The sequence below is a fragment of the Malaclemys terrapin genome, chromosome 1 (assembly GCF_027887155.1).
Source record: "Malaclemys terrapin pileata isolate rMalTer1 chromosome 1, rMalTer1.hap1, whole genome shotgun sequence".
NCBI lineage: Eukaryota > Metazoa > Chordata > Testudines > Emydidae > Malaclemys > Malaclemys terrapin.
In genome coordinates, this window is record NC_071505.1 from 98,224,671 (window position 1) to 98,242,645 (window position 17,975).

The window sequence follows — 17,975 nt, forward strand, 5'->3', positions numbered from 1 at the left end:
ACATCACTTCAGCACTTTTGAAAACCCCTCTCCATTCCCTAGTTCCCTTTAAGGGCTTAGGGCAGACCCCAGATTCCACGCAGGACAGCAGACTATCAGACTAGTCCTAACTACAGCTGGCTGAAATTCAGGATTTCTGGTTCAAGGGAAATTTGACAGTTAGAAATCTGGCTTCATTCTGATTCAGACCGAAACCAAATTGTTCAAAGTTTCCTGTGAGAACTGAAAATTTGGGGGGGGGGGGATGGTTTGGGAAACACAATGTGTGGCTTCTATAAGCAGCAGGTAAACTGACAAGAATCATGTCAACTTCATTCAGCAGCTCCCAGGGCTTCCAGGGTCTGTGGTTCTGGGGCGGCTCCACCCACAGGAAGTCCTGGGAGTCAGCTGGGATCCCCCAGAGCAATCCACACAGTGGGGCTGCCCCAGAGCCAGACCCTGGAAACCATGTTCGCCAGCAGCTTGCCAGGAAACCAGGCAAGGATCCACCAGAACTCTGCTTGGAACTTAAGCAAAGTTCATCGAACCTGAGACATTTCCAAACAATAGTTTGGGTTTGACAAATCAGCATTTTCTGATTAAACTTGCATCAGAAATTTCCCAACCAGCTCTAGTCCTAACCCTGTTCCCCATTTAAGATGACAATCTTGCATTCCTGCTCAGCTACCACCTGCTGTACACACTGATGTGCTCCATTTGTTATATCCTAAGTCAGATCCTCTCAATGGCTCTTATGCTGCGTAAAAGGGCTGTAGCAACCTAAAGGGGCTCTAAAAGCCCTGGTTCCAGCTGGGGGAGAATTTCCCCCAGCACAAGCACTGTGGAAGACAACCATAAAGCTGCCTTCTGAGAGCCTCCTGGCAAGCCCTGATGAGGGGGGCATGCCAGAGGTGGGACTGAAGACAGGAGGGGCATGTTGGGGGCAAGGCTGCAGCAGGCAGCACAGCAGGCTGCCATAACCTAGGCAGGGCCCCAGCCCCCAGGATCAAGAGGGCACAAAAATGGATTAAAGCCACCTTTGACTCCACACCCCCTGTGTTCTATCACTAAATTGTTCCTTTAGGGCTAGATTCTGATTCTTTTACTCACGCTGGGTAGCGCTTTACTCCAAAGGTAACCTCATTGACTCCATTAGGACTATTCACGGAGTACATACTATTCACCATGAGTAAGGGGATCACAATCTAGCACAGTCAGTTTAATTGCTGAGTTACTGGGAAAATGTAGGTGGCATCATACGAGAGGCCTTTCCCTCTAATAAATTCAGCAACTCACAGAAGCTCAATTTAATCTCAGCTATACCTGTTTCAAAATCAAAACCTGAACAAAAGTATGGAGAATTTGATAGTGTTTTATTCTGTATTATTTCATTCCTGGCATATTTCACTTAGCAGTACACTACAAAAGAGGTTTTTTTTCCCCAATAGCCTCAAAATCAAAGAAATAGCAATATTCAAAATTAGTTTATTAGGATTATTGCTCCAAAGGACAAAAACTCCTATGTGCGCTCTGCAAACATTCTTTTCTAACTTTTCCTATCAGTTACCGTGGAAAAAAGTTAAGCCAATGGCCAGCATATGACAGGTTGAGCTTTAAGTGAATAAAAGGCTGACCATACACAAACATTTTTACAGCAGAGGGGAATGATTTTTCCTTTCACGGGTGAGTACCTGCAGTACTTCTTCAGTGAAAGAAATAAAATTCCCTGCACACCATGTAGTTTCCATTGGGAAAAGTAACCCCCTGTTCATATAATTGAAGAGTTTCAAGCTACAGTACTATACCGAAAGAAATCAGCTTTTATGTATAGCTGCCTTCTCATGGCTCACCTGTTGTGAAACTGTTTTTAAGCTCAGTGAGATAGAACACAGCTGTGTTCTTACAGGCAATAAACCCTGTTGCAAAGAAGAAAGCTGCTCGGCTGATGACCAGAAGCATAGTGACATTGTAGCTCTGAACTTCCTAATGTTACTTTTTTCTATAAAAAGACTGAAGGCAGAACAGTGTGAAGCTAGATAATCTTAACCATTGGTACATCTGGAGTTCCCTTTGGCAATAGGTGGGTAGAGGAGTGAAATTATATTTGCAGTAATTTGTCTGCCCAATTGTTGAGAGGGAGACAGATGTTATCTTTTAGTTCTTTAGTAATTTCTCTATATAACATTTCATTTGAATGTGATTGGATATTTTTGAAAATAAAAATAGAACTCAGTCAGAGCAGTACTGCATTTGGCAAAGACTGTGTTTAGTGTGATGGACTGTATTGTGTGCATGTATATCTTTACCTTTAATTGGATAAAATCAGAACTACTCATCTGGGTGCTGTGATCCTTACACTGCTAAGAGCTAAAAGAGATGTAGACCTGAAAGAGTTGAATTCCACCCCTCCTATGCTGTGAAATTTTGAGGGGGCCAAGACATTCAGCACAGTGGCAATCATGAACTCCCTATGTGGCCCTGCATTTGTTTCTATGCTGGCTGCCTAAAACCCTGTAGATTGCTCTGATTATTTGGTTGGTTGTTTTGCCTGCCTTTCCTTATTTAGAAAGATGGTTAAGGTCAGATTTTAGCAACAACCCAGGCCAAGTCTGAACAGCATGGGAATCTTACTGGAAAATCCAGTGAGATGACACATGGCCACTGGATATCCTACTGACACTCCCACATCACCAAGAATGGATCCTGTAAATATTAAAATAACCAAGTCTACCTGGAAATGCACCCACATAACTATGTAATGAGTTGGCCTGTTCAACTGGATGCTATTCCTGAAGGTGTTCCCTCTGAAAGGCAGTATTATTGACTGGAGTGGCCAAATTTATTGGTCAAATGCTGCCCACAAAGTTCTACAGCAGGACTGTGGCTACGACCAACTTTAAATGTGAAAATATGCCCATACCTCTGCATTAAACAGGAGTGTAATTGGTATCTATTTCTGTTTATGCAAATTAAGCATGGAACTGGGGCTCCTGGTAAACTGCCAATATGGCTTCCTCAAATGGGTCAGGTTTGGGTGTCCCCATTATAGCATAAGTGAATTGCTAATTCCAGCACTCAAATGACGGAAGTATCATCTTCTAAAGGCAACTGATATTATTGACAAATATGGTAGCACTCACCCCTTCCTTTCAGCTGAAAAGCAATTAACCAAATGACGTTGCAGTTAACACCAGTCTGAGATAGTGTACAGTTGCATGGCATGCTACCCCAAACCAAACTGACACATCTTCATACATACTGCCCTTGCTGAACCAGTGCAGATATCATGTCCATTTCTGGCTATCTTGAGCCCTCCTGGCCTACAATTTTTCGCTCATGTGCAGCTGGACTAGCCCATCAATTTCATGTCAGTATTATTTTGGGTTATTAACCATTATGGTAGTTGGGGAGAAACACACTGGTCTTTGGGATGAGATCTCACTTTTGAAACTGTCTGAGGGTTGTCACTCTGGAAAAAGAGTTTGGTTACAAAACACAGGAAATTCTCACAAAAGTTGCCTCGGGGAGACAGTGGTGGGTTGTTGTACAGTTAGTTTTGATCTCAGTGAAGAGAACTTGCTAGAGACACATCACCATGGAACGATTTATTAGAAAAAGGAAGTGAAATCAGATTTTAAAATGGTATTTTACTGAATCTCTTTCAATATATGAGTTATTGTTGGTTTCTATCCTTAATATATGTTAATATATAGGTTTAATTATTATTTTGTATGTTTTTCTTATTGATTAGTAACATTGTGCTTGTAGGCTTTATGTGGGAATGACAAGTTTTACCAACAAAATTTTGCAGCCATACTAGTTAGGGCTTTCATTTAATATTTTACAAATTAAGGGTCAGATCTGGCCAATATGTGGACCTCCAAGGAAAACCTAGGTATTGCAGGGAGTGATGTTGCATTCACTCTTCTTTGTGAATCAGTATAGAACCTATTCCTGTGATGTTAGGATGCACTTTACTCTGGAAATTTCATCCTTTGGATGAGACAGAAAACTCAAATCCTGACCACTTATGGTTATTAAAAATCTCATCTTCTCACAAGAGCAGAGGGTATTAACTCCAGGTTCCTGACCAATTTCCAGTTTCGAAAATTGGATTCTTTCTACCTCAATTCCCTCTAGAATCTCTTTTTGATATAGTGTTCTGCCATTTATGTCCTAAACTGTATGCTATTGAATAACTGCCACATTGCACCCCAGAAATGGTTGCATTTCAGTGGTGGGTGTGAAGATCTCAAATAGTGTATGAAGTGCTCTGAAACCTTTTGGCAAGAAAGGTGCTATATAAAATGTATATGAAACGTAAATGATATTATAACTCTACAAAGTTTCAGAAAGTTAGCACAGAATGGTGAAATAAGTAAAAAATGCTCTTTTAGACTATTTATAAATGACCATAGTTATTACACCACTAAGAGAAAATATTACTTGGTAATGGCTTCCAAGGCAACAGAAATAGAAGTCAATAGGAACTCCACAGTAGAATCTTCAGGCAAAATTTGGTTCTAAAATGCTACAAGAAAAAATTCATCCCTGGTGTCATGCCCCTATCTTCACTGACAGGAAACCATGGCAAAATTTGGCCCTGGGTGAGAATGTGAAATAATATTATACGATGCTCACTTTGACTGGCCTCTGGTTCCGAGTCTTCTCGTTGTTAACTGTGGAAATTGTTGTCTTATTATCTGCAAATAAATACAGTGACATATTAACAAATCCAAAAAAAATCACATATGCCAATACTGTATTTTTAATATAGCCTGTTTTGGGTAGCATGAGGGAAAGGAAGAGAAATTGTATTGAACGTACACAGGGGAATCACCAGAAATTTGTCACTTAGCGTGCACAATCGCACTCACCCTGCAACGATGTGAAGGCCCAGTTCCTCATTCCAGTTTGTTGCAACTTGGTGTCCAAGATTGCAGCGCCACCCAGGTTTGGCCTGGTGCCAGGTCGCAATGCCACTCACTGAAATGGGGCCCTGCGACCCTCCATCATGATAGGTTGGACCCACAGCCTCTTTGAGTGGCAGTGCAACCCTGCATGCTGGGTCACAGCACCACATTGGGGCGCCGGGCAAGCTGCCTATTTTCCCCTCCCTCTGGGCAGCTGTACCCCCCCACACACACATTGGCACCCCTGCCAATGGTATGCACCATGTGTAGCAAACAGAGCTGTGGGCACCACTGCACGTACATGTAAAGTGTGACAGGAGAAATCTGACCAAATAAGCTTTTTCTAAAAAATGATGTATTAATTTAATCCCTTTACTGAATGAGGCAAAATAACAAATGAAATTCAGAACAACTCCATTCACTTAAATGAAGCTGCTCTGAATTTATACCAGAGTGAAACGTGATTCATAAACTCTAAGACCACAGTTCTTCCCTTAAGCTTAATGAGAGTTTCACCTAAAATTGGGTGTACTATTAAAGTTGCTCATGTGTGTGTTTGCAGGCTCAGGGGCTTCATGAAATCGATGAAAGCCATGTAAAATTAATTGAAGACAAAGATAAAAGGAGCTGTTCAAACAGAAGAAAATGTCAATTAAAGATTAATTAAATAATATGGACTTTTTCCCATAAAGTTGTATTTTACCACAATTGGTATCAGCAATCAATATCTAACCCCGACTGATGATCAAAAGCTCTGGAACGGGCATTTGGATCAAAGGTGTTTTATAAAGATTATTACAGTAGCACATATTTAGCTTATTCTTCACACATGTCTTGCCAAATCTACAAATGGTTTTCCTTGTGCAACAGATAATCGATTTGTGTTTGTTTCTCAGAACCTTGCACACACTTTGGCTTATGTCAAAAATGCTATGTATGTTCACACTCACTAGGCTGTTCAGCTTTAATTTCTGGAGCAAAACTTCAGCAAACAGTAAAACACTTTTGTGGAGCTGTGAAAGTTCAGCCTAGCTGTTTGATAAATGAGCAGACGGGCAAGCAGCCCCTCTTTCTTTTTTTGTATGGATTCAATGAAGCCTGCCTAAAGAACACCACATGCTGTTCCAGCTACTGATCTAACATTCCGCAACATCTCAACCTTCCAAATTCCCTTTAATTACACATTAATCCCACCCCTCTCTCTTTCAGTTTCTGCAGACAAGGTTGGGGGCTCCACAGGGCTGTGGGAAAAAAGGCAGTGTTGAAGAACCACTTTCTGGGGATTTTTTCCCTTTTTTCTTTTGGTGGTTGCTGTCACTCAGAACGTACCATTCCACTCCCAAAGTTGAATATTACAGCAGTAGATTCAAATGCAAACTTACTCTATTTTACTTTTACCCTAATTTTTCAAACCTCCCCCCCCAAAAAATGGAATAACTTTCAAAGTCTGTCAAGTGCTGATTAAATGTTATAGTGAACACTGTAAATGTTACCTTATGAACCATATGCTGTGGGAGTTCTTGAAATTTAGAAATCAGACATTTCTACATACTGGGGCAGAAATGATCAGGAAAAGAGAAGAATAAATAAAAGCAGAAAATCAGCTGATTTGCCCTTCCCCCTTCTCTCCCCCACCCCCCACCAATCCAGTACCTTAAGCAGTAAAATATACTTTCTGGAGCACTGCTGAAGTGTGTGTTGCTTATAACAATATTCCGCATAAATTATTTTTTAAAAAGTCCAGCAAAATTTTAAAGGAAAATTCCAGGATTTTTCCAGCAAACGTTATGGGTGTGTGGGTGGGTGGGGTGTAACTTCAAGCACAACAAATGTTATTTAAAAAATAACTTATTTTCAATGTTTATATTTATATGGTTATAGATGATTTTGTTCTAACTCCATGGATGGAGCTAGTTCCCTGCCAAGAGGCAGGAAGTGAGGCTGAGTAGGTTGGGGAGAAGCTCACTGTGCATTGAAATCAATGGGAAAAGCAGACATGTGTGACTGTTGGTTTTAAAGTGTGTTTCCACTCTGAAAAGTGACTAAAAAACAGCAATATGGGGTTTCATGTTTATTGACTTTCAATGACTGACAGGGAAAATTTGCTCTTTTTATAAGTAAAAAGAGATGCTTTTTTCTAGCTGTCAGAACTGAAAATTCAACTTAGGATCTGAAAATTAAGTTAGGATCTTTCCGTCCCATCACCAGTAAAGAAGATTCTGTGGGGCGGCTGTACAGATACCAATGAGGGCAAGATCTGACTCTACAATTTGAACTTGCTTAATAATTCCGTTGGTGATGTGTGAACAAGAATAGAATCCAGCTGCCTTCCCCATGGCGATGTTGGCTCTGCAGTAGCAACAGAGGTAAAAGATATCATGTGAAATCGTACCTATACTGGAGTGAGTGGGAATTTGCCATTGATTTCAGTGAGGTCAGAATTTCACCCCATATGTCCCTAAAGTGAGCAAATATAAATCTGAAAACATAGAGAGCTCTGCTGAATAAGGAGGTGTCATTTTTACATTGTCACTTATTAAGACTAAAACCACATTTTTACACTAAACTTTGTTTTACATGAAGTTTCATTTGGGATTTTTTAGGAAGATGGGGCCCAGGAATTTCACATGAAGATAATCTGTGCTCTCAATATCACCTCAGGAACCAGTGCTCCAGTGATTTCATTCCCTGCTTAATAACTTCAGCTCTGTCCCTTTCATATGTGCCTTGGCTGAGTCCTGGTCTTTCTTTCTTATGAGAGGGAATCTTGTGTATTTTCCTGTGAGCTATTTAAAAATCTCCCTCATCATTTTGTAAAACCATCACACAATTAAACAGTCATACCTGATGCTCCTATGAGCGAGTGCCTGGGATTTAGATAAGGCAGGATTCATTACTTCCTAAAATCAGAGCTGTATATTTTTCTTCTCTTTTGAACTATTACCAAACATCTGCGTTTGTTTAACCCTTTTGACGTTAATCCTGAAATGTGGTTTTATGAAAGTGGACAGAACGTCTGTGTTGTGTTTTCATGTTATCAGCGAGAAGTACATGAGGGACCCTTTTTTCTGTGTGTGTGGTGGGGACAGGTGACCTTTCCTCTCTGAGGCTACAGGGGACACCAGAGATAATGGGAGGAGGGCGCCCCTCAAATCATTCTTATACATTTGAGGTTAAACAGTTGCAATGTAACATGCAATATCTATGATATAGCCACAAAAAAAACAAGGAGTCCGGTGGCACCTTAAAGACTAACAGATTTATTTGAGCATAAGCTTTCAAACGCTTATGCTCAAATAAATCTGTTAGTCTTTAAGGATACAGACTAACACGGCTACCCCTCTGATATGATATAGCCATTACATTAAGAAGCATTTAATCCAGCGGTACTTTTGAAACCTAGAATAGTTGCCTGAGTAAATCTAATTTAAATATCAAGTTAAATGTACTTTTGCTAACTCTTCAGATGTTGAAATAAACAGTAAACAAGTCATAGCTGTGAAAGTTACCAAATATTTTATAAACAATTATATAGAAAAATATACAAAAAGTGCAGATATCTATATTGTACTCTGCACGTGCCATGTAACCATCAGCCAGGGATCGCTGCAAAAGATATAACTATGCTGCCGAGGTGCACTCTGCCCTTCTGATTTATGCCATCTGTAATTTCTATTATTGCATCACACATGCCTCAGCAGTATGAGACTCAAAACACAATCAGGGTCCTCTCGATCTTTAAAATGAGACTTGTATTGTCTATTCTACCTTTAACCCCTGCACCAGGGGCCATCATCCCTTATCCCATTCACCAGTGAGCTGTGAACTTTCTACTTCCCAATTATTCCACCTAAATTCTTCCCTGGTATGAGGCTCAAAAACAGCTTAGGCCTGTCTTCATACTGCCAGCTAAGGATGGGAGAGACCAGCCATCTTTGCATTCTTGTGAAGACTCTAGAACTTTTTGGTGTATCAGTTAAAATGTTGTATTTCGCAAAACCTTTTCAAAAAAAGATTCCCCTTCATTTAAACTGTTATTTTTTGAAGGTAAATTTAATTTTGACAAGTGTATTTGAGCTAAATGGAAGCCTGTGCTATGCTTTGCAATTCTTTCTACTTCTTATTTGAAAATTATTCTTGCCATGCTTCTAACACTATCAAGGGCAATTAAATAAATTTAGAATATAACAAAAACTAATATATTAACAGCCCAGAACTTGAAATCTGCTGGAACAAAACAGAACTCCCACCACTAAGATTCAGAGTTCCAGTCCAGAACTCATGATTATCAAGTAAGTTCTAAACAAGGCGAGAGAAATTCTCTTACCCCTGCTAATAATTCCTGCCATTCAGATCTGTCTCCAGTTTCCCCAGCAGGGCCCATCATTCATTGAACATTGACTGATGAGCTGTGCACTCCCTGGGGCTTCCAATACTGCACCCAGAGCACATTCTTTGCTTGTGTGAAATGAGATACAAAACGCAGTGTGTGCTATTCCCCAGTTTTAGGGTAATTATTTTTATTGCTCTGGTCTAAGACAACTCTGCCAGGGTGGTCATTCTCCTCTTGTTCACTGCAGGGGTGAGCTCACTCTCTCAGAGCTGGGCTATCTGTATTTCCCATTAGTGTTAAAACACGAATCACAAATACTGCTGGTACCTTCAATCCAGGGGTGAAAGTAAGTCCAGTGACTTACCGATACGCTGGGGTCAGCTGTGGCCCCCGGAAGGGGCGGGGCCTAGGGCGTAAGGGGCATGGCTGGGGGAGTCAGAGCCAGCCCCAGCCCACCCTGTAAGGTAAGTGCCCTCCCCCACTGGGGTAGTAGCAGCAGCAGCCCAGGGCTCCGGAGGCTATTTAAAGGGACCAGGGCTCCCCTGTTTCTACCGCCTGGCCCTGTAAATAGCCACGGGAGCCCTGGGGAAGTGGCAGGGCTCCAGCAGCTATTTAAAGGACTGGGACGGCAGAGACAGCTGGAGCCCCAGCCCTTTAAATAGCCCCTGTAGCCCCCTGCTACCCCTGGGCTCTGGGGGCTATTTAAAGGGCCTGTGGCTCCCCAGCTTCTACCGCCCTGGCCCTGTAAATAGCCGCAGGAGCCGTGGGGAAGCAGCAGTGGTGCTTCCGCGGCTATTTAAAGGGCCAGGGCGGTAGAAGCAGCAGGAGCCCAGACTTTTTAAATAGCCCCCAGAGCACCGCAGCCCTATCCCAGGGCTCCAGCGGTGGAGCTCTGGTGGCAATTTAAAGGGCCTGGGGCTCCAGCCCCTGCTAAAAACCCCTTTAAATTGCTCCCTGGGGAAGCCGGGCCGCCCCAGTACGGCAAACCGGCTTTTGCCGGTACGCTGTACCACGGCGTACCGGCTTACTTTCACCTCTGCTTCAATCTTATACAGGAAAGGTGAGGTTCTCACAAGTGCGCTGCTTTGACCTAACTCTGCTCCCATTTAAGTTTTACCAACCACTCCAATGCCAAGTGCTTTTGAAAATCCCACCTGAAACCGACCCACATACATATTCTAGGATCAGTCCCCTAATTATAGGGCATCATGTAGATGCGCTGCCCCAGGAAGAACAGAAGGAATGCATTGTGCTGCAGAGGCACACCACTGAGATGCAATTCCTCCAGAGCACCCCTTTTCCACTGGTGGGAAGAAGCATGATAAATCAGCCCATTGTAAAATAATACTCCCCTCCCCCTGCATCCATCCAGTTCTGCTGGCCCGTGCATAGTGGGGGAGGAGGCATGACCTGTGCCTACTGCTCACTCCACCATGCCCACTTATTTGCGAGGGATGGGGGAGGGCGGGAGCATTGGGAGGGTACTTTACCCCTGCTCCCAAAGCTGTGTAATTCCAATGGAGGAATGAGGTCATAATCCAACCCTAAATCTAGATTGTGACATTGAGGATTGCTATGTCCCAGTTGATACTATCGAGCAAATTAAGGCAGGCTCTTTGCACCCATTTTAATCACTGGCCCCTGTTCTGACAACTATCTGTTGAGTAGGATCTTACCCTGTAAACAGTCCTACTGGCTTGGGCCCTTTAGGGAAGTTTGTGAAGCCCTTGCTTGAATCCAGCTACGTACAAAATCTTCCACTGCAAGAGTTCATCCAGCCCGATGGAATTCAGCCTAATTCACATGTGACACTGCACCCCATATTCTTCACAGTGATATTATGATGATAGGATTATCGCATAATTATGATGCATTTTGTACAAGATAAGTCATGTGAGGTGCCATTGAAAAGGTTATGATTTGCTGAATATGATTATCCTAATTGTATACAGGCATCATTTTTGTATCTGAAGTTTTGAATATTGACTATGTATCTGTACTTCAAATGTAGTTACACCTGGGTAACACCCACTAGACAAGATGCTTTTAGTCTAGATAATAGGTGGGGAAGGGCCTATTCAGGGCAACGGGCTATTAGAAAGACCAATAGGCCTTAGGAGAGGCTTATCTCCCACCTTGTGAGCCTTCCTGAGAATGCTACAGACAGCCTGTGAGTGATGGCTGCTATGACTCTACAAATGTGTGACCAGGCCACAAGAGGCTGGACTCCATCTTGGGCTGTCAGTATGTTTCCACAAACTGCTCTGAGAACCAAGTTTTGAAACAAATTGTTCCTTTCTTATGCTAAAGCTATCTAAGGCAGGGAGTGACATCATCAGAGGCTCTTCATTCCACACACAATAAGACTCTTGGAAACACCTGAGGAACAAAGACTGAACTGGGGGAAGTGCTGGAGCCAGGGTAAAGGGATTTCTAGCCTGTGTATGAAACACCTGGGGATTCCAAGCTGTAAAGCAAGTGCAGCTTGTCCCTTAAGACTCTGCAGCCTGCTTGTATCATTTCTCAGGGTGAGAATCAACTAATTCATATATAATCTATGTAGTATATTAAGTTTAGTTTGCATTTTCATTTGCTAGATAATCTGCTTTGATCTATTTGCTATCCCTTATAATCACTTAAAATCTATCTTTTTTTTAGTTGTTGAACTTGTTTTTGCTTTAATCTAAACCAGTGAGCTCTGACTGGAGTGCTTGGGGAAAATCTCTGCTTGGTTACCACAAGCGTGCATTGTTCTGTTTACATTCAGGGATAGGCGGACCGGGAATTAAACCCATATACCGGCAAGATTTGACCAGGCAGGATGGAACTGCACTGAGGTTCCAGGCTGGGAAGCTGGTGGTTAGACAGCCTGCATGTAACTGCAGCTGGATGTGAATGCTTGTGAAAGTGCAGGCTGGAGGGCTTTGCAGCTTGTAAGACAGTACAGTGTGAGAGGGAGCCCAGGCTGGTGGATTGGGGGCTCAGTGGTACCCCAGTTCCAGATGGCACGCCCAAGGAACCCGTCACAGCACAATCAAACAGATCGTTGTTTTTTCAAGATTAAAGAACCATTGAACACTTTAGCCCAATCTTTCAGTTGAGTTGTAGCTGTCTGTAATGGTCAGGGTGTAGGCAACTGGACCAGTAATGTCTGTTGGGCCAGGGTTGAATGCAGGACTCAGAAGTAGTTACCAAGCAGAGTCAGGAGACGGGTATTAAGGTCAAGCCAGCCTAGGGTCAAAGGCAGGAGTCAGGATCAAGGCAGAGCGAAAAACAAGGTTTGTAGCCATAACAAGCCAGAATCTGCATTGTTGCTCAGACAGCTCCCTGGGCCAACTTCCTGGATTAAACAGTTGGTGTGGACCAATCAGGCGGCTGCAGGGGTCTGTTGCTCTGGCTTCTTCAGGAAGTACTTCCTGGCTGTCTTTGCCTTTGCACTTTAAAACCACTGAAATGTGAACAGCTGAAAACGGTTGCACATGAGAACAAGCTTGTCAGGAGGATATTTACAATGCACACTCCTGATTAGTACACAGGGCTTATCCTGTACAGTCACCATTTAACAAGGGCAAACTCATCTTCAGTTCTCTCCTCTGATTGATTAAACTAATTCATTTGCATTTCCCTCATCTTTGAGTCCTAAGCCAATTGGCTCTCAGGACTCTAAGGAAACGTTACTGGTGAGAAGGCACAGATGTATTTTTATATTTTGCTAAACACGTATGTACTGTGTGTGACTGCCCTCGTTAGTATTGGGCCTGAAGTCTATGGCATGGACAATTGTCACATCACATAAGATACATTTTTATTAGATATTGTTTCCAGCCAATACTGGGAAGAAGAAGAAAAAAAAAAGAATTGGGGGGGGGAAAAGTGTTTAAATTTAAGGATCAGTATGGTCCACTAGACAAGGTGCTAGCATAGGAATTAGGAGACTAGTGCTTAATTTGTGCCAGGACTTGCCAGGACTGAGCACCGGCACCTCTAGGCTTGCTGTGTCACTTATGAAACTAAACTTAATTGCTTGAGCCCCAGCACCTCTTTCATTACCAATTAAGCACTGCAGGAGACCCATGTTCTGTCCCTGGCTCTGCTGCTGAACTGTCGTGTGACCTTAGGTACATTTCTGTACCTTAGTTTCCCCATCTGTAAAACTGAGATAATAGTTACTGGCAGCCTGTATTATAGAGGAGGTCACATTAGATGATCTAGTGGTTCCTTCTGGCTTTGAACTCTGACTATACTGTGGATTGATCATCTAGCAAAGTTTGATTCTGAAACTTTTTCTAGTTATAAGAATGAAAAAAATCTTAAAAATATAGAAGGCCTGTTTCTTGTTTACACTAAAGCCTTGTCTACATTAGAAGGGGTTTGCTGGTAAAGCTATATTGGCAAACCCTCCTAGAGTACATGCAGCTTACACCAATAAAAGTGCTTTTGCTAGTATAGTTTATACAGTTCCCCAAATGAAATAAACTAGATCAGCACAAGGACTTTTATGCCAGTAGAAACTGCAGCTACTCAGAGGCTTGTGCCAGTATAGAATGTCAGTGACATTACTCTACTCCCCCTTTACATTTAAAAACATGGGGCTTAATTCTCATTTGCATCCAGGCCACGTTATACCACTTTGGCAGTGTACCCTTTACACTGCCAAGGGTGGTATACAGTGGCCTTAGTATGAATGAGAATCAGCCTGTAATTTTTCGCATTCTTCTGGATGCCTAGTTCTTTCTTTTTCCCTTTTAAAATATTTATTTGCTGCAGCTGGCCAAAGACGCAGCAGCATCACATCAAAATAACGAAACAATGGAAGGAGGTATAGAACCTCCAGGCTGCACAATGGAGTTGCATGAAGAACACTGGGAGGGAGCATAAACCCATCACGAGACACTGCAGAGTTCCCCTTTGCAGACATTCAGGATCTCTGAGACAAGTATTAAAACAGAGAGTTGGAGGGTGGGGGGAGAGATTACATCTTCAGGAGGAGGGATTAAGAGAGTGAGGAGCATATGGGGTCATGAAAGAAACAGAGGAAGGAAGCGGCTATGTGAGAGGACACTGGGGAAGAAAAGGGGAATGAAAGGGGACAAGGCTTTAGTTATTGGTAACTTTATAGCAGTGGTTCTAAACCTCCAGTATGAATCAATGCTCACCTGAGATTACTGACAGATTTGGGAATGGATGGAACAGTTGGGAAGATTTTTTTAAATTAAATGTTTGATTCACTGAGTCTTCTACCTTTTTTTTTTGTTAATGACCCAAATAATGGGGTTTCCTGTATTTCTGCCTGAGGAGTATTTCACAAGCTGAACATTCTCAGTCAGAAAAAACTTTTCCTAATATGCAGCCCAAATTCCTTTTTCTTACTTGTACCCCATTGGTCCTAGTTAAATGCTTCCCTGTCCCTTCCCACTGGCTGCAAGTACCAATCTAACTAATACTGCTCCCTCCTTAGGGTGAAAGCCTGGTTCCATTGATGTCATTGAGAATTTTGCCATTGACTTCCCTAATTTCAGCCTCAGTCAAGGTCTGGCCTTCTTTAATTATTGCTTAGATAAGTTATATGGGTAAAAATGCCAAGCATGCCCAAGGCCTTGTCTTTGCTAGGAATAAAAAAGGGGTTTACTTGTTACTACTTGTTAGCAAACCCTTTTTCCTAGTATGGCTACCCCTTAAGTGCCACTGAGGATTCTGTTAATCATCCCTCTTACACTAATTCTGTTCCTCCATCTCTTTTCACTTCTCTTGCTTTCTTTTGAACTCCCTTTATTTTTGCTTCCATTGTACGTGAATGCCATTTAAAGGAGGTTTTAAAGGCACTCCTGAGCTGAAACCTTGAACCCCAAGTCTTGGTCTAGACCAAACATTCATAGCCAAGTCAGAGATCTCACAAAATGGTATTTATAAATGAAACCTTACAAGTACCGGTGGTATCAGTGCTGGCATATTAATTGAGAAGAAACAGCTGACTCAGAGGTAGTGTGCTAGGGTTTTACTCATTGCACATGGGTAATTTTTAGCTCAGGACAGAGAGCTCTGTGCTTTAAAACAATCTATTGAAAAATAAAATAAATCAATAAAAATGCAGGGGCCCTTATGTTTAACATTGCCCACAAAGTTCAAAGTTCATAGATGAATCATAAATTCAGTGAGATTCACTCAAAGGCGAACTGTCCATAACTTCACTAACAGATTTCACAGAATAACTAGCCTCTTTCTCTGGAGTAGAGGACAGCTGCAGTGCACTGCTGAGTCGCAATAAGGGCAAATGTGTCTGGGTTTCTGTTCAGCCAGCTAAATATGGAAACCCTCAATTGGCACCTACTCATTTGTGCCTGGAAGGACAGCCCCACTTCCAAAGCACTTATGGCGCACGCACTTTAAAAGTTACTGCGTTTCCATCTGCCACGCCACAGCAGCACAATTCGTTAGAGCTCTAGGGGTGTGTCTACACGAAGGGAGAAATTGACGGCAGAGTCATTGATTGCATGGAGTGACTGTTGGCTTCACTGGTCCTTGTAATGGTTTAGTATCTCTGCACATCAACAGTGGGTTTGACAGAGCCATTTTGCTACATTCAGATTACTACAGATAGCCTACTGCCTCACCACCATAGCTGTACCAGTGCACTCAGATTCCTGATGTACATATCCCTGTTGCTGGGAACATGGTGTGGGGGGTAATTTGCACCCATGAAACACTGCATGATAGGATGCAGTGAGAAGGCTCATTTGTGTGGGCTCCTGTCTACAATGGAGAAAAACCACTGGCTCAGCTAGAGCTGAGCTAAATCCCTGACTCTACGTCAGGTGTTGCAACCAGCTGGTAAAAATCTACATTTGGGACAGCTTGAACTGCTTTGCAAGTTCAAGATACTCCAACTAATGCTCCGGGGAAGGGAAAGGGTTTAAATGCCTCTTCACCTAATGTAGACATGACAGGAAAGACCAGGGCACTTTGAGAAGTCACGAGGGTGGCCTGATGTTTCAGACAAGCAAACCATGTTTGTTTCCTGGTGAAACAATTTAAAATTTGACAGCCTTTGTATCATTTACAGAATTTTTGTAAAGGTAACAAAGGTATAATAAAAATTTTACCTGTGTGCCAAATTTGTCAATCTGTAGAAAATTAGTTACTAATTTCCATTGTTTCTAAATTAGTCATTGGAACAATATTAACCACTTAGTAGCAGTGATATAGCAAATAGGCTGAACAGAAGTTTGAATAAAAATAATTTTTCCCTTTACTATATCTAAACAGAACTTGAACACAAAATCAACCTAACTGATTAGGGCTTTATAGCAATTAATTCACCAAAATGTTGCCACACAATGGATTTTACTTGCCTCACTAAACTACTTAAATAAACATGAAATACAAACGAAAAAACATCCTATTAAATGTTTTCTCCTCTTTTGGCTTCTGTGTTATGAAATAATATGAGCAACATTTTTGATTCTGTAAATATATAGCACTACTGTACAATTAATGTTGTAAACAGTAAATGAGACTAGCTTCCACTGAAATTAGCTTCAGAGTGATGCTTGCAAACTTTTCAAAAATGGTTGGCAAATTTCAGCATGTTGTATCGCAAAATACAAGATTTAAAGGTCCAGGGTGTTCTCTTGAATAACTCAGAGGTAGTGTAATATTTACTGGCAGCCTGTATTATAGAGGAGGTCACATTAGATGATCTAGTGGTTCACTTACTTTGAAGTAAAAATTGACATAATCCCATTTTGCACTTAAGACACCCACCTATCTGCAAATTCAAAAAGTAAGAACATCTGGTAATGTTCCAGGTTACTGGAAGCTCCTAAAAATACACTGAAACTCAGTACTGAAATACACAACTAAGATTTATTGATCACATCTGTACTGTGGGTGAAATTCACCACTCACGGAAGGCCAACACAAGACATATAATGGGCCTGGTTCTCCTCTCACTCATGTTAGTTTAAATCAGGAGTATCATTACTGAAGTCAATGGGCATTCCAATATTTCTGCAGAATTAATGTGCACTTCTGTCCACACTAAGAGTTTTTATGACCTGAATTGTTGCTGTTTAACACTTAAAAATATTGTTATTACTGTTAAAGCAATATTAAGGAATAACAGAATTATTTACACTCTCTTGTATTTGGCTTCCATGTTGCCAATATCATAAATGTCATTTTGAAGCAAAATGGCTGCCATGAACAGGCAGGTCATAAAAACCATCAATTTTTTAAAATGCATTTTCACTTTAACCATGATGAAAAGCGATCCTGACCTTCCGAGTGTTTAAAATACTTCACATTTTTCTTGGAGTTTTAATACGTACCGTATTCCTTTGATGCATCACCACCTCTGACTTGAAGTGACAGTTTTCCTGAGGCTAGAGCCTTTATCATTTTAAATATCAAAATCTCACCAGAGCAAGGTTAGGGAGCAAGGCTTGCCATTGAAGTTTAGACTCACCTTCCCAAAGCTGGCAGCGTTAACAGGCTGCGTGTCGTTTTTCTCACAGAAGTCCAAATAGTGCATGTAGAGAGCACTTCGAGGAATGCAAACGCCTTCTGCAATCTCATAGTTCTCCTCCAGCCTTAAAAAGCAAATACCAAACAAAGAAAACTGCAAATATGTTGGCTGCCCTGAATTATAAATAGTGTGCAAACCTGCACGTTTAAGTGACTTTCACTTTTCAGTTAACCTCTGTTTTATTGTTACCTCATCTTTCCAATTCACCTCCACCCCATTTGTCTGT

At 41.8% G+C, this 17,975-nt stretch overlaps 1 protein-coding gene across 1 annotated transcript in view; it reads right to left on the reverse strand.

Moving 5' to 3' along the window:
- Positions 1-17,770, reverse strand: part of RFX4 (regulatory factor X4) — an 84,431-nt gene extending 66,661 nt beyond the window's left edge. The window contains exons 1-2 of the mRNA XM_054016272.1: positions 17,690-17,770; positions 4,621-4,682 (exon numbers count right to left, since the gene is read on the reverse strand). Of these exons, the coding sequence (XP_053872247.1) occupies positions 4,621-4,682; positions 17,690-17,755 (128 nt within the window). The 5' untranslated portion in view covers positions 17,756-17,770. The remainder of the gene's footprint in view (positions 1-4,620; positions 4,683-17,689) is intronic.
- Positions 17,771-17,975: the final 205 nt, after the last annotated feature.